General features: G+C 45.9%; 1 protein-coding gene across 1 annotated transcript in view; it reads right to left on the reverse strand.

The window, feature by feature from the left end:
• COL6A3 (collagen type VI alpha 3 chain) overlaps positions 1–20,061 on the reverse strand; it is a 291,731-nt gene that overhangs the window by 113,867 nt on the left and 157,803 nt on the right. The window contains exons 24-27 of the mRNA XM_069225565.1: positions 17,862–17,915; positions 16,411–16,446; positions 13,041–13,103; positions 12,150–12,212 (exon numbers count right to left, since the gene is read on the reverse strand). Of these exons, the coding sequence (XP_069081666.1) occupies positions 12,150–12,212; positions 13,041–13,103; positions 16,411–16,446; positions 17,862–17,915 (216 nt within the window). The remainder of the gene's footprint in view (positions 1–12,149; positions 12,213–13,040; positions 13,104–16,410; positions 16,447–17,861; positions 17,916–20,061) is intronic.

Consider the following 20,061-nt stretch of genomic DNA (forward strand, 5'->3'; position numbering starts at 1 on the left):
TGCAAAGAGGTGTTATATGGCTGGGGAGGGGTAGCATCCCCACACCACTGGTTTGCTTGGTAGGGCATATTTGACACCTTCGTTGCATAATACGGTCCCTTCTCGGCGCGAAAGCACACAAAGAAAAGGGAAGTGACCACTTCCCTGTCCATCACCATTCCAGGGGTGGTGCTCAGAGCTCCTCCAGGTGGCCACTTGATTCTGCCATCTTGGAAAAAAGATGTGCAGAGGCCCCTGGGAGAATCTGGTTGGTCAGGATAGGTAAATGACATCAGTGACCCCCTCCGATACGTGGTCACCCTGCAGAGTGACCAGGCCCCCTGTTAGGGCTAGTTAGGGACTCCCTGGCGGGTGGGTCTCCAGATTCGGTGTGCAAGACTCCACCAGGACTCCTCTGCAATAACCTCTTCTGCTCCTGGCCACCGAAACTGCTGCTAGACTCTTCTGGAATCAAATAAGCCTGCAGCTCCAGAGAGGACCTCGCCTTGCAACATTGTTTCACAGGCTCATTCCAGCATTTGCAACATTTCCACAACTGTGCATCCTCAGGGGTCGACAAGACTTCAGCTGCACCAGAGAAGCAAGAAGGAAATCTAATTTGGAGTAAAGGAGTCACTCCCCTGCATCCGCAGGCACCTAAGACAATGACGACCGGCTGCTGGGACCTTCTGCGATCCGGCTCCAGGAAGATTCTCCAACACAGTTGGTGGGTCTGAGTGGTCCCCTTGGTCTTCTCTACCTGCTGTCCATCTTGGGAGATGGTGAGCCCTTGCCTTTCCTTGCAGGACAGTACTCCTGTACATTGTGACTTTTGCAACAACCAAGGCTTGTTGACTCTTGCTCCAAGGGCTCTTCAAGCTCAAGGTAGCCCCAGCCTCCAGCGCTTCATCCTTGCAAGGACAGTCTCTCCTCTGCTGCTCCAGCGACATTGGACTCCTCTCCATGTGTGCTGACTGGGCCTCACTGCAACTTACTGTGCCTGCTGCCAAAGAGTTGCCTGTGGCTGCTGCAGCTGCTTCTGCTGACTCTCATGACTGCTGAGGGTCAGCCTGGACTCCCCTCCAAAGGTCAAGTCTCCTAGTCTCCTGTAAATCTCCTTTTGCTTGAACTTGTATTTGCCAAGGCTTATTGGTGGTCCTCTTGACCACTGACCATCTGCGACCTGGCGACCGGCATGGTACATCAACTGCACAACTCCAAGGACCTCTCTGCAGCTCCTGGGCTCCACAGCTGATCTTCATCTTCCCCTTCGACCTGATTCTTCATCCACAGAAGGGTGGGTAGCGGCTCCTGCCCTGTCTGGACGCTCCTGTGTGGACTGGACTGTGTCCCTTCCTTCTCAGGTGTTCTCCTTCCAGAATCCACTGTTGGGTTCCACTGGACTGGTCCTAGTCTTGTAATCTTCCTATTTCCAAGTCTCTTTGTTAGTCTTCGGGAAGACCAGGTGTAGGATAATGCCTCTCATGGCACGGTTACCCCCTAACGTTTTGCCTTTTGTTGATGCTAGTTATGATTGAAAGTGTGCTGGGAACCTGCTAACCAGGCCCCAGCACCAGTGGTCTTTCCCTAACCTGTACCTTTGTTCCCACAATTGGCACAGCCCTGGCACACAAATACGTCCCTTGTAAATGGTACCCCTGGTACCAAGGGCCCTGTGACCACGGAAGTTTTCTAAGGGCTGCAGCATGTATTATGCCAACCTGGGGACCCCTCACTCAGCACATGCACACTGCCTCACAGCTTGTTTGTGCCGGTGGGGAGAAAATGACTAAGTCGACATGGCACTCCCCTCAGGGTGTCATGCCCACATCCCACTGTCTGTGGCATAGATAAGTTACACCTCTAGCAGGCCTTACAGCCCTAAGACAGGGTGCACTGTACCACAGGTGAGGGCATAGGTGAACACTATGCCCCTACAGTGCCTAAGCCAAATCTTAGACATAGTAAGTGCAGGGTAGCCCTAAAGAGTATATGGTCTGGGAGTCTGTCAGATACGAACCCCACATTTCCATAATGGCTACACTGAAATCTGGGAAGTTTGGTATCAAACTTCTCAGCACAATAAATCCACACTGATGCCCGTGTGGGATTCATTGTAAAATGCACACAGAGCGCATCTTAGAGATGCCCTCTGTATACTAGTTCAATTCCTAGTGCTAGGCAGACTAGTTCCTGGCAGGCTGCCACAACCAGACGGGTTTATGGCCACATGGGGCGAGTGCCTTTGTCACTCTGTGGCCAGGAACAAAGCATGCACTGGGGGGAGGTGCTTCTCACCTCCACCTGCAGGATCTGTAACACTTGTGGTGAGCCTCAAAGCCTCATGCCTGTTGTTACAGCACCCAGGGCATCCCAGCTAGTGGAGATGCCCACCCCTCCGGACACAGCCCCCACTTTTGACGGCAAGTCCAGAAGAGATAATGAGAAAATCAAGGAGGAGTCACCCACCAGTCACGACAGCCCATAAGGTGTCCTGAGCTGAGGTGACCCCTGCTTTAAGAAATCCTTCATCTTGTTTTTGGAGGATTCCCCCAATAGGAATAGGGATGTGCCCCCCTCCCCTCAGCGAGAAGGCACAAAGAGGGTGTAGCCACCCTCAAGGACAGTAGCCACTGGCTACTTCCCCCCAGATCTAAACACACCCCTAAATTGAGTATTTAGGAGTGACTCTGAACCCAGGAAATCAGACTCCTGCAACCTGAAGAAAGAAGAAGGACTGCTGAACTGAAATCCCCGCAGGGAGATGAAGATGACAACTGACTTGGCCCCAGCCCTACCGGCCTGTCTCCCGACTCATAGAACCTGCACAGCGACGCATACAGTGGGACCTGTGTCCTCTGGGGACTCAGAGGACTGACCTGCACCTAAAGGACCAAGAATCTCCTGAGGACAGCGGCTCTGTCCAGAAACAAAAACAAAGAAACAACTTTAAAGAGACTCCAACTTCCCGCCAGAAGCGTGTGTCTTCACACTGCACCCGACGCCCCAGGCTCGAGTTCAGGACAATCAAAACTGCAGACAGGACTCCCAGGTGACTACAACGACGTGGACACCTTGAGTTGAACTCCCTGCCCCCCACAGCGACGGCTGCAGAGAGGATCCAGAGGATCACCCTGACCACGACTTTCTGGTAACAAAGGAACCCTACACCTGGACCAAGCACTACACCTGCAGCCCTCAGGACCGAGAAGAACCACCTACCAGTGCAGGAGTGACCAGGAGACAGCCCTCATCCTAGCCCAGTTGGTGGCTGGCCCGAGAAGCCTCCCTGTGCCCTGCCTGCATAGCCCAAGTGACCCCCTCTTCCCTCCATTATTTTCAACAACAAACCTGACACCTACTTTTCACACTGCACCTGGCCGCTCCTGTGCCGCTGAGGGTGTATTTTGTGTGCCTGTGTGTGTGTCCCCAGTGCTCTACAAACCCCCCTGGTCTGCTCCCCGAGGACGCAGGTACTTTCCTGCTAGCAGACTGGAACCGGAGCACCCCTGTTCTCCATATGTGCCTATGTTATTTGGGCCCTCCTTTGACCTCTGCACCTGACCGGCCCTGTGTGGCTGGTGCTGAGGGTTTGGGGTTGCCTTGAACCCCCAACTGTGGGCTGCCTATGCCCAGGAGACTGAACTTGTAAGTGCTTTACTTACCTGAGAAACTAACCAATACTTACCTCCCCCAAAAACTGTTGCTTTTTGCAGTGCCCACTTTTAAAATAGCTTATTGCAATTTTTACCAAAACTGTGTGTACTACTGTTTTAAATCAAAGTTATGTACTTACCTGTGTGAAGTATCTTACAAGTTATGTACTTACCCAAATTCTGAATCTTGTGGTTCTAAAATAAATTAAGAAAATAATATTTTTCTGCATAAAAACCTATTGGCCTGGAGTTAAGTCTTTGAGTGTGTGTTCTCATTTATTGCCTGTGTGTGTACAACAAATGCTTAACACTACTCTCTGATAAGCCTACTGCATGACCACACTAACGCAAAATAAAGCATTAGTATTATCTAATTTTGCCACTATCAACCTCTAAGGGGAACCCTTGGACTCTGTGCACACTGGCTCTCACTTTGAGATAGTACATACAGAGCCAACGTCCTACACCAGGTACTTACCTGTGCTCTCTTGGACACTGTGGGTCACCTAGGTACTTACCTCTCGGGGTCCTGAGTCCTCCAAGCTCCCCTCTAACTACTCCATATCCTTGGGTGGGGAACTTCATTTCACATTCCACTAGTTTAGTATGTGGTTTACCCCCCCCCCCATTGGACCATAACTATTTTTCACTAATTATTGCCAATGCCTGTTGTTCCTATATGCGAATTCCTAATATTATTGTGTATCTTTAATATGTACTTACCTCCAGTTGGGGCCTTCCTATAAGTAATCTAGTTTAGTGCTACTATAACAAAGTATTTTTGCAATACTGTGTGGTTCCTTTCAGCAAGTGATTTGCATTCCTCCTAGATAAGTCTTGGCTGCTCACCACAGCTACCACTTGAGAGCCCGGCTTCCTAGACACTGTCTTCGTTCACTAATAGGGGTTGCCTGGACTTGGTATAAGGTGTAAACACCATAGGTGCCGACCACACACCAGGACAGCTTCCTACAAACTGAAGCACTGTTGTTAAGTACTTATTCTGTGCCTTCTTCTGCTCTTGCATAAAATAGTGAACTGAAGCAGGGATATGTTGCACTTATGCTAGAGACACCTGATATCCTTTAGGCACTATTGCTCCAACTTTCTCCTCTGTCTACAGCAAGCATCACAACCACTTCCATTAAAAGGCTACAGGGGCAATAATTCTAGATTGTGCCCCTAAATCAATGAAGTGTTGGAGGGGATGAATTTTTTGCATTCATGCTCTGAAAAACTATACCACTTCTTCAAATCAACATACAGCAGGGAACAGAGCCTCAAGAGTAGACCTCAATATCCAGAAACAAGGTCAAGTGCAATCTACCTTAAAGTTTCCCCACTGGCTCCTGGTGGGATCAATAAAAAAAATCTAAATTGTATGCACCATATAGAAGGTATATTGGTGCAAAGGCCTAGGCTGCCAAACAAATTGGTCACTGCAACAGTTCAACTAATTTCCTTTGACTGTCCACGTCAAATTGAACAAGAAGGATGCCACCGGGTAAAACGTTGTGGACATTGGGTTACCGAGACCTAGACTTTCCAATAATCTAAACTCAGTCTGTTCTGATTCACTCAACTTGTTTGCACTGGCACTAAACTGAGAATCTTTTGCTATTAGGGTGGTAACAAAAGAAGACTATTGGATATTCGATCCGTCACATAGGTTCTAACTGTTCCTGCTCTCAAGGTCTCTAAACATACCACAGATAAATCGCTCATTTACTCATTGAAAAGCTTAGCAGCAACCTGGGAGGCTAAGTGCTTCCGCTCCTGGGGTTGTAATTTAAATTAAGAACAGATCAAAAACCACCCTTGAATATGTTACAAGAAGGAGGTGCAGTCAAGGGGACAGATTGACTAGTAACATTTGCCTCAAGATTACAGGAATTTCAATCCGTGCTTGAGTATGTGACTGGTGGGAGAAATGTCTAAGGCATTTATCATCCTACTATGCAACTTGGTTAGGAAGACATCGACAGGAGAACAGAGTGATATAGAGTATGTGGAGGCTAGTGAAGAGAATACACTGGAACTGGATAGTGGAATGGTGATTCATCAGGAATGGTTGAGTGCTCTGTGAAAATAACATATAGTACAAGAAATGGTGAAGTGTATCAAAATTGGCTGGAGGACAGAAGGTGATTTGACTCCTTCCTTCCAAGTATTGAGAAACTGAAGTATAAATTGAGGCCTGGGGTTCATGAAAACGTAGGGCCAGAAGTACTAGCTAAACGTGGTTGTAAGCACCGACCTTTAATGAATCCAGTGTTATTTTGTTAACTTACCTATGTACTAATAGGTCGATTTGCAAATTAGTGAATCATAACGGGTAGCAATTCAACCTACCTCATAAATATTAATGAGATCATCGTAAATTTTAACCCACTACATTTCCCTGCCATAACAGGAATGGTGGCCTACTGAGATCAGTAAACCACATCTGTGATGGCTTTTAAAAAAAACATTTTTTAAAACACTGTCCATATTCATTAAAGAAAATAGGGATGTGTTAAATTAAATTAAAAGTTTTACACTTTGTTTCAGTGTGCTGAATTGCAACTTTGGGTTTTGTACATACTAAAAGGTTGTTTTGCAGTTGCAAAGGCTCCTATTTCGAAAATCTGAGTCGCAAATCTGAGTCCTTGCAACTGCACCATTCCTTTGTACATATGGCCCTCAGTGATGAGATTTGGAACACACATTAACAAAAAGACAGGTGAAAGAATTGTAGGAAGTTGGCTCTGTATGCACTATTTCAAAGTAAGGAATAGTATGCACAGAGTCCAAGGGTTCCCCTTAGAGGTAAGATAGTGGCAAAAAGAGATAATTCTAATGCTCTATTTTGTGGTAGTGTGGTCGAGCAGTAGGCTTATCAAAGGAGTAGTGTTAAGCATTTGTTGTACACACAAAGGCAATAAATGAGGAACACACACTCAGAGACAATTCCAGGCCAATAGGTTTTTGTATAGAAAAATATATTTTAAGAACCACAGGTTCAAGATTTACATGTAATACTTCAAATGAAAGTGATTGCAGGTAGGTACTTTAGGAACTTTGAATTAGCAAAATAGCATATACAGTTTTCACATAAATGACATATAGCTATTTTAAAACTAGACACAGTGCAATTTTCGACAGTTCCTGGGGGGAGAAAGAGTTTGTTAGTTTTTGCAGGTAAGTAAACCACCTACGGGGTTCAAGTTTGGGTCCAAGGTAGCCCACCGTTGGGGGTTCAGAGCAACCCCAAAGTTACCACACCAGCAGCTCAGGGCCGGTCAGGTGCAGAGGTCAAAGTGATGCCCAAAACGCATAGGCTTCAATGGAGAAGGGGGTGCCCCGGTTCCAGTCTGCCAGCAGGTAAGTACCCGCGTCTTCGGAGGGCAGACCAGGGGGGTTTTGTAGGGCACCGGGGGGGACACAAGTCCACACAGAAAGTACACCCTCAGCGGCACGGGGCCGGCCGGGTGCAGTGTGTAAACAAGCGTCGGGTTTTCAATAGAAAGCAATGGGAGACCAAGGGATGCAGGCAGGCAAGGGGGGGCTCCTCAGGGTAGCCACTACCTTGGCAAGGGAGAGGGCCACCTGGGGGTCGCTCCTGCACTGGAGGTCGGTTCCTTCAGGTCCTGGGGGCTGCGGGTGCAGTGTCCCTACCAGGCGTTGGGTTCTTAGAAGCAGGCAGTCGCGGTCAGGGGGAGCCTCGGGATTCCCTCTGCAGGCGTCACTGTGGGGGCTCAGGGGGGTAAACTCTGGCTACTCACGGTCTTGCAGTCGCCGGGGAGTACTCCCTGAAGTGATTGTTCTCCATAAGTCGAGCCGGGGGCGTCGGGTGCAGAGTGCAAAGTCTCACGCTTCCGGCGGGAAACACGAGTTGTTTCAAAGTTGCTTCTTTGTTGCAAAGTTGCAGTCTTTGGTGAACAGAGCCGCTGTCCTCGGGAATTCTTGGTCCTTCTAGATGCAGGGCAGTCCTCTGAGGCTTCAGAGGTCGCTGGTCCCTGTGGAAAGCATCGCTGGAGCAGTGTCTTTAGAAGTGGGGAGACAGGCCGGTAGAGCTGGTGCCAAAGCAGTTGGTGTCTCCGTCTTCTTTGCAGGGTTTTTCAGCTTAGCAGTCCTCTTCTTCTTAGGTTGCAGGAATCTGAGTTCCTAGGTTCTGGGGAGCCCATAAATACTGAATTTAGGTGTGTGTTTAGGTCTGGGGGGTTAGTAGCCAATGGCTACTAGCCCTGAGGGTGGCTACACCCTCTTTGTGCCTCCTCCCTGAGGGGTGGGGGGCACATCCCTAATCCTATTGGGGGAATCCTCCATCTGCAAGATGGAGGATTTCTAAAAGTTACAGTCACCTCAGCTCAGGACACCTTAGGGGCTGTCCTGACTGGCCAGTGACTCCTCCTTGTTTTTCTCATTATCTCCTCCGGCCTTGCCGCCAAAAGTGGGGCCGTGGCCGGAGGGGGTGGGCAACTCCACCAGCTGGAGTGCCCTGGGGTGCTGTAACAAAGGGGGTGAGCCTTTGAGGCTCACCGCCAGGTGTTACAGTTCCTGTAGGGGGAGGTGTGAAGCACCTCCTCCCAGTACAGGCTTTGTTACTAGCCACAGAGTGACAAAGGCACTCTCCCCATGTGGCCAGCAACATGTCTGGTGTGTGGCAGGCTGCTAAAGCTAGTCAGCCTACACAGATAGTCGGTTAAGGTTTCAGGGGGCACCTCTAAGGTGCCCTCTGGGATGTATGTTACAATAAAATGTACAGTGGCATCAGTGTGCATTTATTGTGCTGAGAAGTTTGAAACCAAACTTTACAGTTTTCAGTGTAGCCATTATGGTGCTGTGGAGTTCGTGCATGACAGACTCCCAGACCATATACTCTTATGGCTACCCTGCACTTACAATGTCTAAGATTTTGCTTAGACACCTTAGGGGCACAGTGCTCATGCACTTATGCCCTCACTTATGGTATAGTGCACCCTGCCTTAGGGCTGTAAGGCCTGCTAGAGGGGTGACTTATATATACTGCATAGGCAGTGTGAGGTTGGCATGGCACCCTGAGGGGAGTGCCATGTCGACTTTGTCGTTTTATCCCCATTAGCACACACAAGCTGGCAAGCAGTGTGTCTGTGCTGAGTGAGGGATCCCCAGGGTGGCATAAAATATGCTGCAGCCCTTAGAGACCTTCCCTGGCATCAGGGCCCTTGGCACCAGGGGTACCAGTTACAAGGGTCTTACCTGGATGCCAGGGTGTGCCAATTGTGGAAACAAAAGTACAGGTTAGGGAAAGAACACTGGTGCTGGGGCCTGGTTAGCAGGCCTCAGCACACTTTCAGATCAAAACTTAGCATCAGCAAAGGCAAAAAGTCAGGGGGTAACCATGCCAAGGAGGCATTTCCTTACAAGAATGTTTGGTTGACAGAGTTAGATGAAGATGTTCAAAGGTAGGTGAACAGAAGTAGTGTGCATATGGACAGTGGAAAAGACTGAAGGTTGGTTGTAGACCAGTTGGTAAGTATGACTTTGAAAAAGTGCATACAGAGCCAACTTCCTACACCATGGCAAGAAAACTCAGTAATGGCTCAGTGGAGCATGCAAATTATTTAGTCAAGGGCATAACCAAGATGGTCGTCAGCAGTAGGAGGAATGTAAACATAGGCTTGTTGCACCACAGGGAATAGTTTGACAGGAGTGACTCCATTTAATAGAATAAGATAGGGGAAGCAAAGACAGAGCTGATGCTGATATGGATAGATGTGAACGAAAATTGAGGAGCACTGCTGAGTAAATAAAAAGTGGCTGTAGGTTGGCGACTGGGTAACAGTAGAGTTGGGAAGAAAGAAAATTGAAGTGTGTACATGGTTGGCATGTGGTACTGATGAACTGGGATGAAACAGGAGGATAATGGATCTATATCATTGGAAGATAGAGTGTAACGAGAATGTTGTGATAAAAATTGGTAGTTGAGTCATTTTCTCCTGATAGGTAATGGGAACATTATGTTGAGTGCTCACAGCAAAAGGAAATTGTGGCACAGGACATGTTGGAGATCTTTTCCAAATTGAAAGTACAAGTTTGAGGGTGGCACATCATCACCACACAGTATGAGCAGTTAAGGGCAAGACGCTTACCTGTAAGGCTGAAAGATTATGGCCCACATTATAACTTTGGCGGTAAGTACCACCTACTGCCACAGGGACGGCCGCCAAAAGACCGTCGCCGCGGCTAACATCCGTCCGCCATAATATGACCACAGCCGGATTTCCGCCACAAGAAGAGCAGAAATCCGGCTGTGGCCATGCTGGCGGATGGTGTTAAGGTGGCGCTGCTACCACCAGTAAAATGAAAGTAAAGTGAAAAATAATATGCCTGGCGGTGTTCTGCTGGCGGGCGCTGCTGGCGGTAACAGCGCCCCGTCCAGTCCCATGCCAGAAGTCTCCCTGGATTCAGGTAAGTCGGGTTCCCGACTTTGGAGGGTGGTGGGGGCTGTTGTGTGTGTGTGTGTGTGGGGGGGGGTGTGCATGAATGTGTGAGTGCGTGCATGCGAATGAGTGTGTAGTGTGTGCATGTATGAGAATGCGTGTATTAATGCAAATGTGAATGTGTGTCTGCGTGTAAGTTTGGATGTGTGTACGGATGTGTGCATGAATGAATGGATGCATGTGCATATGCATGTGTGAGTGCGTATGTGGGTTTGGAAGGGGGTGTGAATGTGTGGTGTGTGCCTGCGAGTGTGGGTTTGGAAGGGGGAGCGTGGATGGAGAAGGGGTAGGGGTTGTCTGAGGAGTGTTGGGGTTGGCGCCTACCAGTAACAGGGAAGGAATTTCCTGTCACTGGTGGGGCCTACCGCCATGGTTTTCGTGGCGAAACCATGGTGGTAGGCAGGGCCATAATGCTGTGGGCGGGACAGTAGCGGCCGCCAGGTTGGAGATTGTTATCTCCCGCCCGGCGGCTGAAACCGCCATGGCGGTCGGTGTGGTACATTGGCGGGTTGGCTTCAACCAACCCGCCAATATCATAATGTGGCGGTAAGTACCGCCAGCCTGTTGGAAGTACTACTGCCACATTTCCACCGACCACCGGGGTCATAATGACCCCCTATGTCTTGTCAAATTTGTTTTTATCTCTTTTGTGTTTCTGATGTTTTGTTGTCAAAAGAAGAATATGTTATGCTGATGTTTTATCATATATCTGCACAGTATTGTCTGGGCTATGTTCAGCCTATTATAGCATCATATATATATATATATATATATATATATATATATATATATATATATATATATATACATATCCCATCGTTGTTATAGTGTTTTGAATAAGGTTAAGGACAGACAAATGCACCTCTATAATGGAGAGGAAAGATCTGAATAAACAACAGTGAAACTGTTGCTATAAAGCCATGCATCTTTACATCAATTAGCAAGCCTGAAATACGTTCACACAGCCTCAGAACATTAGATTGATACATTTTGTCTGTAGATCTTAGGCTTAAATCCCTTATTAGATATGTTTTACCTGAATGATGTGCTTCTCAGAAATTATGCTTGAGATGTGATGTATTTGACACACCACTAGACCAGTCTGACAGGGGTAGGAGGATCATTTGCCCCCACGTTAAGTTGAAAAGGAAGCATTAAATTTAGAACATGGTTTGTTTTTTGGCATTTGATACGTCTGAAAAAATATTTGTTATGGTCAGTGGCCATGGGAGTGGAGCGTGACATAAGCCTTAAATAACAACGTCAGAGAGTTATAGTGGCCAAAGAAAGCCCAAAGCAAGCGCTGTTCTGTGTCAGCAATGCCAGTTCTTCTTTTAAAGGTTATCTTATACTTGGGGAAATAGCAATTTTAAGGTCAATGTCTATGAAGGTTGGAGCATAAGACATTCAAATTCAAGGCCCAGATAATATGCCACTGCCTGATAACCTTTCAGTAGCATCACCATGTCATAAAATCTTGCATTTTCCGGTTAGGACAGTGCCCTTGTGTTCCCTATCACAAAGAACTCCTAATGTGATCCTACAGAGGAAGCTGTTGCATGTGGTTGTACTACTTGATACCACAGATTTTGCTATCATTTTTAGACCCCTCTTATGTTATTCGGTGTACAGGTCTTCTTCAAGTTGGACTAGATCAGCTCATAGATTGTGTGAGTTGGTGTGCATCAACAACACAATGTTGCCTTCCAGCCAGGTGAAGTGGGTATAAGCAAGAGCCCCCCCGACTTGCACAGAAGGATGATTCATCTTTATATATTGGGCAAGCAGTCAACCTACTGTCTATTCTTGGCTTTACATCTGAAATTCACGGTGCTCTTAACTAATCTTTTTGCATCTATTTTATTCTAATAGTCCAAATTTAAGGTGACATCACTGAAAGACTGAGTGGTCTGTCAGCAGACCGCATTGAATTGTGCCTTCTACTGAGCACAGAATAAATTACAGAATTCTCATAAATACAAGGAGAAAAGCAGGCATTCTCTTTAGAGGAAGACTAAGCAGAAGGCTTACCAAGTTGAATTGTACTTACCCTAGGACCGGGGCTGCCTTGATCACCCCTCACACCTGGAGTGCCGGGTGGCCCGAGCGGTCCCTGTGGGGCAAAGAGAGTATGATGTCATAAAATACCAGGCTTTTCAGTATTCTTTATTAGATTTAAGGATAGAAGCATACATTCATATCACAATTGTGAGTGAACAACAAAACACATTGAAAAGAAAACAATAGAGCCAAAAAAGCGAGAAAATGAATGGAGGAAGTCAGAATACCAAGGTCACAAACATCAATTTACAAAACTATCAACTCCAGAATATCCACTATGTCAGGGAAAGTATATATATGCAAGTATAGATTGACCATGCTTAACTCCACCTGTACATACCTTGTTAGAAAAACAATCTAAACGTACCACATATACTTATCTTGACATCATAGTAGTAGCAATAATCAGGAGTCGATATTTTTGGAGGTCATTGCTAAAAACTCCATATTCTTGTAGTACACCAAAAACAGCAAAAAAAATGTAAACACATGACAACGGTTTCATTGTCAAAGCTTGTAACTGGTAATGATTACTGGATACGGATTAGGAACAGGAAGGAAAATCATTTTTTGAGAAAGCATTTGCATATGTAAAGCCGTTGCCTTATAAATGCACCACAATGAGTGGGTTCAGCTGCTGTGCAAAGGAAGAAATAGCATGCATGGGTCTCAAAAAGATGGCAATGGCAAGTTAGCTATCACCTGCTGAAAATCTTAAACTTCTTTATGACGTTAGCCAACCAAGATGGAGTTACAGTGCGGTTTTGATATTTGCATAATGACCATTAGATAGCACCACTATCCTATCAATAAATGTGACTGTGCTGGAACATGTGCTAGCACATGCACTGGAAATCCTTGTGTTGGATTCGATACTGACCTGTGGACCTCTCGTTCCTTGCTCTCCTCCAGATCCTGCTGGACCAGGTCCGCCTCTGTTACCCTGTAAGTAGTATCACAAAAGAGTCAGCAATGTATCTTTATTTGTCTATCTTCTCTTATACCTCAGGGGCTTGATGCATTTGGTAGAAAATCTGCCTGCCACCTGCAGATGACATTCTATGATCGTAACAAGCTGACTGAGCTGTAGTTCAATTCGGTAACAGCAAACCTGCTCTCTCGATTATACATATCCTAAAGGTTTGGAACTGAATCTGGCATGCAATCCGTTCACACAGAACTTTAAGTTTCCCTTTTGTGAATCAGAATCACAGCTGGACTGAAGGAGAAGTCCTTCCAATCCATGATAACTGTTGCTAAACTTGGAACCTAAAGAGAAGGTTTGAGTGACTAACATTGGGTTTACTGTATTTAGCAATGAAGTCTGTCCATCTAGTGTTACAGGTCTGCGGGTTCAGGCCTGGATGTTGTGTGTGAAAGACTGAAGCCTGTGTTTCTTGTATTGAGGGTCTGTGCACCAGCATTGGAGATTGTGTGTCAAATGTTGAGGGTCCTTGAACCCAACAGAGGGATATCACAGTACTCAAATGAGCATCCAGAAATTAGGGCTTTTCTGGCTAGTATTAAAAGTCTGTTCACCCAATATTGCAGTCTGTATACCTAGCATTATGGCTGAACTGTCTAGCATTGAGTGTCTTGAGCTCCGCATTGCAGCTACGTATTCCACATTGTGGTTGGGAGCTTATCATTTGGGGCCTGTGCACATAGCATTGAAGACTGTGCATGCAGCAGTTGTCAAAGTGTTCAATAATTGGGGTCTCTGTGCAAAGCACAGGATCTTGTGTGTCCAATATAGAAGCATCTGTGTATAGTTTTGGGGTTTGTGTACCCAGCATTGAAGCCTGCGTGCCAACACTGGGGCCTCAGTGCCTACTGTTGTGGTCTATGAAGCAAGTATTGGAGTTGCACATCCATGCTCATAACCAAGTGTGTGCCTAGAACCTGTCCTACAAGGACTGGGGTGCCCAGTTGTCAGTTGCGTAACATTAGCCCCTACAGCTCCCGCAGTGCCCTGAGCTCCAGGGGGCCCCCTCAACACAGTACACTGTGCATGGCCCCCTGGCCTGAGACCTCCTGATAAGCCAGGGGGGTTGGACCTCCATTTACTATGCATTGGGGCCCCCTCAAATGTTGTTACTCCACTGCCAGCTGTACTGTTGTGTGGGCACTACTGATAGCCTTGAGCTTAGAACCCTTTCAAATGTCTAAAGAAAGATGTTTCAATTCTTTTATTACAGCTATTTTGTTTGAGCCCAACTGTAGTAGGAAATATTGAATCCCAAATATCGATGGGGAAGAATATCATTACTACAATGTCAAGGGGCAAAATATCAAAAGGTAAGTGCACAGAGGGAGGTACAGATTTAGGCCCTCATTATGACTTCGGCCGTCTATTCCGTAGACCGCCGAAGTCACTGCCGCCATGTGACCGGTATTGTTGGAGATCCGAAGACTGCCACAAAATGACTACTTGCTGCTCTCCGCCACTCTTTGGCGGGGAAGCCGCCAGCAGCCTTATTGGCGGTTGGCGGTCTAGCGGAGCTTGCTCCGCCGCCACGCCACCCCAACACCGCCCGCCATATTACAACATTGTAAACAGCGTGGTGGTGTTGTGTTGGTGGGGCGCTGGCAGAGGAGCAAGTGCCATGGGCCCTGTTCCCCCCCCGTACGGCGGGGAGGGCATTGTGTGTGTTTATGTGCGTGCCTGTGCAAGTGTATGTGTGCTTGTGTGAATGCCTGTATGTGGGGGTGTAAGGGTGTCGTGGCCATGTGTGTATGTGTGTGTGAATGAGTGAGAGTGGATGTGTGCGTGTATGTATGTAAGTGTGGTGTGTGCATGCGTGGATCGTGAGGGGGAGGGGAAAAAAGTACAGGGATATGGGGGGGGTCAGTACATGGACCGGATGGGGCTTCGCTGCTTGGCGGGGGGCTTCTGATGGGCTCTGGGGTGGGTGGGGCCTTGTACAAGGAGGGGGGCGGTTGGGGAGTCCTGTTGTGGCAACAGGAGTTAGTATTCCTGTCGCCAGTATCCTTTCTGCCAGGCATTTTGTGTCGGGGCTGCCGTCACAGAATCCCTGGCAGAAACGATACTCATAAAACCGCGGGCAGTTTTAGGTGCATTGCCGGGTCGAAGGTGGTCAACCTTCGGCCAGGCGGTCCCACTGCCCTGGCAGTACAGGCGGTGAACTGGCTGTGATGCAGGCAGTTCTTTGCCATAATTTGGCAGTCCTGCCCCGCAACGCTGTTGGCGGTCTGACTGCCACTGCAGGCGTGGAGGTGCAGGACCGCCAAAGTCATAATGACCACCTTAATATTCTTAATTCCACATCTACAAACCTTGAAGATACAACTATATCACCAAAGTACGTTTATGTGGAGTTAGGTATAGAAAATGTATTGAAACTTACCTTTCAATAGTTTGCCCCTCGATATTGTTGTAACAATATTCTGTCCTGTCAGTGTTTGTAATTCAGTATTCCCAGCTGACACCTGCAAGCACTAATCCTGATACTGCCATATGCAGACTTTTTGCAGTGTAAGTATTTGAACTTATTGCAAGTTTTGTCTGAATGGCAGGCCTCAAGTACATGTTTACCTGGACTGAAGGCCCTCCTAGTTAACCTGTGGAACGGAGGGTTTGAGATATAAGGTGAACAGTTTATGGGAGACTCTGGTAAGTGTGCATGTGCAGAAACACAAACACATAAGGACAAACACTTTACCCGAATCTAAAATTACAACTCTAGAGATACAGGTAATAAATCACCTATTCTGAAAATGACCCAAAGGAATGCTCACATCCAACCCTTCCCCCCAAAATAACTACAATATTATTTGAAAGGTGTCAAATGTTCTTTGATTCTCTAAATATTTGCTGAAAATCTTTGATGCAAATAAGCATACAGATGACAACACATTTTAAGTGCATCATAAAGTGCTTTTAGATACACCTTTCAGCATTCATGGAAGTTACTCCCACTCCATCAAACTCACAGTCTCCTGCCTCATTTAGAGTTGCAAGAAGCATCAGATTTCTGAAAGTAAAATCTCAGCAGGCTCTCACATCACAGCCCTCTGGCTCACTGATTCATCTGCCACAGGACCACAGACCCATGTCTTAGAAGGCCCATCAATGGTAGAGCCTTTCCATGCATAATGTTCTTGTGAATAGCCTTCACCTACACCAGCCCAACTGGATAATGAGCCACCTGCCATACTGTTAATGACCTACTTTGTGTTGTTTAGTTGAAAAAAGAATCTCACAGTAGAAATATTGAAGGGACACTTACTTTAGCTCCAAGTGGTCCTCGACGACCAACCCCGCCCTGGTAAACACAAAGAAGAAATCACTATATTTGCCTAAGGCCAAGGTGCAAATCATGTCTGTTCAAGGGCTAACAATGTAATTACTAAGCTCTCCCTTTATTCTGTGGTCTGTTGCTTTGTTCTATATTTTTCCCTTTACTGTCCACCCCTCTAGTTCATTCCCTGTTCCATTATTATATTATTTCCCTCCCATTCCTTAATTTTCTTATAGTTTTATTAATTCCTAATCAATTCTGTTTATACTCTCACTTCTTTTTTCTTTCCTAGCCGCTTACTTTAATTACTTTAATTCATTATGCAATATTTTATCCCTAATCTAGCAACTGCACCCTAAAGTCTTCCGATAGTACACCCAAAGCCCTTTGCCCGTTCTCTGAGGCTGTACTTCCACAATTCCCATATCTGTTTGTATTAATTGCAGAAGCCTTATTTCTGTTTTCTGGCTTTCTCTTTTTCAAATGTTTTCCTTATTTCTCACATTCCTTCTTGTATTGTTGTCTTTTCTCCTTTCTCCCTCCTGCCCTCTCCCTCTTCCTAAACCTTTCTTCACCCTCCCTTCACCCACCTTTCGTCCCATCTCTTCCTTCCTTACTCTGGTCTTTTGCCTTCTCTCCCACCTGCTTTCTTCCTTATTTTACTACCCCATCCTTCAATTGTTCCTTTTTCCTTCCCCTGCTTTCCTTTCTTTAAAATTCTCCTTCCAACTTCCCTTTCCTGCTTTCCACCCATTTGTCCTCCCTCCGTCTTCCCATCACTCCTTCTTCCCTTCTCTTATTGTTCTTGTCTTCCATGTTTCTTTTGATCATATCTTCTTACTTTCCTCCTACCTTATCCGATACCTTCATCCATTATTTCATTGCTCTACTTTCCTCCTTTCCTATCATATTTCTTTACTTCCCTTCCTCGTTACTTTATTGTTTTTTAATTCATTCATTCATTCCTCTCTTATCTGTTTCCTTCTACCTATCCTCCTTTCTTTTCTTTCCACTCTATCTTCCTTCCTCTATTCCTTGAATCACCCACTCTGTCCGGACTACATCTCTTACTCCCTTCCTTCCAAAAGAGAAACTGCTGGGGGTAGGGGGTGTCCACAAAGGTAAATTAACCTATTCGCACAAGGTTTGAGGCTAAGTTAAATACATACGGCTTCACCTCTCTCTTTTGTAAATACATTGTCTTATCTTCCTTTCTGCAGTGCGCTAGGACATTAGACTTTATCTGTGTTCATTAGAAGAAATATTAGTTGTGAGATCCAGGTAATGGCATACAGTATCCCTCTATTCACCGTGATTTGGAGGGCATCACACTCCTTTTGATCATCTTCGCTCATCAACCAACCCACATATTTCCATGAATATGATCTACCACCTTTTCAACCATGTTGGCCATATATTATGAACTGGAGAGTACTTACATCCTTCCCAGGTGCACCAGCTGGGCCCGACTGCCCATCAACGCCTGGTTCTCCCTGGAGCACAGAAAAGAAGCAGTGAGAAGATGAGTGTATACATGCAGTCAAGAATTGAAGCACTCCTTGAAATGGAGGAGCAGATCATGCGCATACCCAGTCTCATCCTGAGTTAGGGAATAAGCTTGAAAAGCTTTTTAGCCAATCACATTGTCTGCTTATAACACCATATGCCCTGGTTAGACCCAGTTTAATGATGTTTTGAGTTGTCAGGCATAAAGGTAACTATATTTTCATAGGCATTGGTTACTGGTTTTGCCTCCATTGCATTTCTCTGTGTAACTCCTTGTGCCTCATGACATGACCTCCGGTTCTAGAATAGCTCTTCTGCTGGAATCTACAGCTTTCTGTACCATATGCATTCCTTTTCAGGACTTAAATGTTTCTGCCAATTTGCATTCTTATTTTTGTCCTATGGTGTAGACATATTAGAATTATTCAGATGCTCTTTACATCGATTATGTATTAAACTATTCACCCATTTGAATACATCTTCCTTGCTTGTCTACATTTACCCTATGTTTCTGAGTATGTGGTCTCCAAACTTGCCTTTTGTGGTCTTTTGAACTGAGCCTTATTTTATTTGTGAGGCCACAGAATTGGGCACACAATGTCAGAACAAGCAATCACAGCTGCACACAATACTCCAGATGAAGGTTTGTCTATGTGGGACCTTCGCAGATATCCTGCATGGAATTATATCAGCCTTTCCTTGGGCCTAAAAAAGACATTCTCTATTCTCACTAGCAAGGGGCCCAGGGGTGATATAGACACATGTCTACTTCCAAATGACTGCTATATGCTTTATGAATATCGGGCGTAGATTTGAATATTTTTAGAAACAAAATTTGTGCAAATATTAGAATTATGAGATAACAAGTTACTTTTAAATACTCATTCATATGGGGTTTCCTCTTTCCTTCACAATTACAATTAGACAGCTGCTTGTTTAATCACCACAGGACCTTCTTTTACTATTTATAGGGAAAATACATAAAAATGCAGTGCTGCTAAAATGTGGTGATAAGGAAGCCAAAGCAGGATTTAAAGATGTTTTCTTAATCTTTTTCATTGGAAAATATCTTTTGCATGGCGAGCAGGCACACTGTAAAAGCCCCTCCCCCATTCAGAGATGGCACTTCAGCCTTCGTTTCCAATATAGGTTGACTGAATGTTTTTTTAAAGAGGAATGGCATTGGTAAATACTGTGGGGCATATTTACAAGCCCCTCGCCCCACCGGAGCATCACTTTTTGTGATGCTCCAGGGGAGCTGTGCACTGCGCCATATTTACAAGATGGCGCTAAGCCACATTTTGTGGCTTAACGCCACATTATAAATATGGGCCTCTCTGACTGAGTATTCTGTGGTAAAGGGGCATGCGATGGGTGTTTTGCTGTGGGCATTCCACCACAACACCCAATTCTTTTGACGCTGCCCCAGATTTACAAGGAATTGTAAATCTGAAGTAGCACCAAAAACTAACGCCACCCTAGGGGTGGTGTTAGCATGGCGCAACGAGGAGAAATACTTTTATTTCTCCTCATTTTTGCCTTTTCTATAGGTGCTGCATTATGCAGCACACACTGAAAGAGCAAAACGCCAGACACCCTTGCACTATGGTACAAGGATGCCTGCCTTGGCACTGGCAGCTAAATTTAGTGCCAGCCCTATGGGAAACACAGGGGTGCGCCATATTTTGGAAATATGACCCATCCCTGTGTTTCTAAAGTGATGTAGCAAGGCGCTGCCATTTTTGTGCTGTGCTGTGCCACTTTCTAGTAAATTTGCCTGTGTTTTTACTAGAAGCATACTTAATGGAAGATGAGAAATGGTTATTATTATGATGTCTTGGGACCTAAAGGAAACATTTGTGTCTTGCTTTAAATGCTGCTTGACACATTTTGCCATTAGTCTTGTTGTTACCCTGCTATGGATCAGAATTTGAAAAACGCACTTCCTGGCACCTGGAAGAAGGTTTATCTCCTCACTGGATTTTCTCTTCTTTCCAATATATAATTACATAGTAGTGGAGGGTGGACATGACATTAACTCTGTGTCAGGATTATGCAATTTTCATGGCATGAGACTAGATAGGCAAAGAAGCAATGAAGAATCACCATGGTGGCACAATGAGGCTATGTCAC

Source organism: Pleurodeles waltl, chromosome 3_1 (assembly GCF_031143425.1).
Source record: "Pleurodeles waltl isolate 20211129_DDA chromosome 3_1, aPleWal1.hap1.20221129, whole genome shotgun sequence".
NCBI lineage: Eukaryota > Metazoa > Chordata > Amphibia > Caudata > Salamandridae > Pleurodeles > Pleurodeles waltl.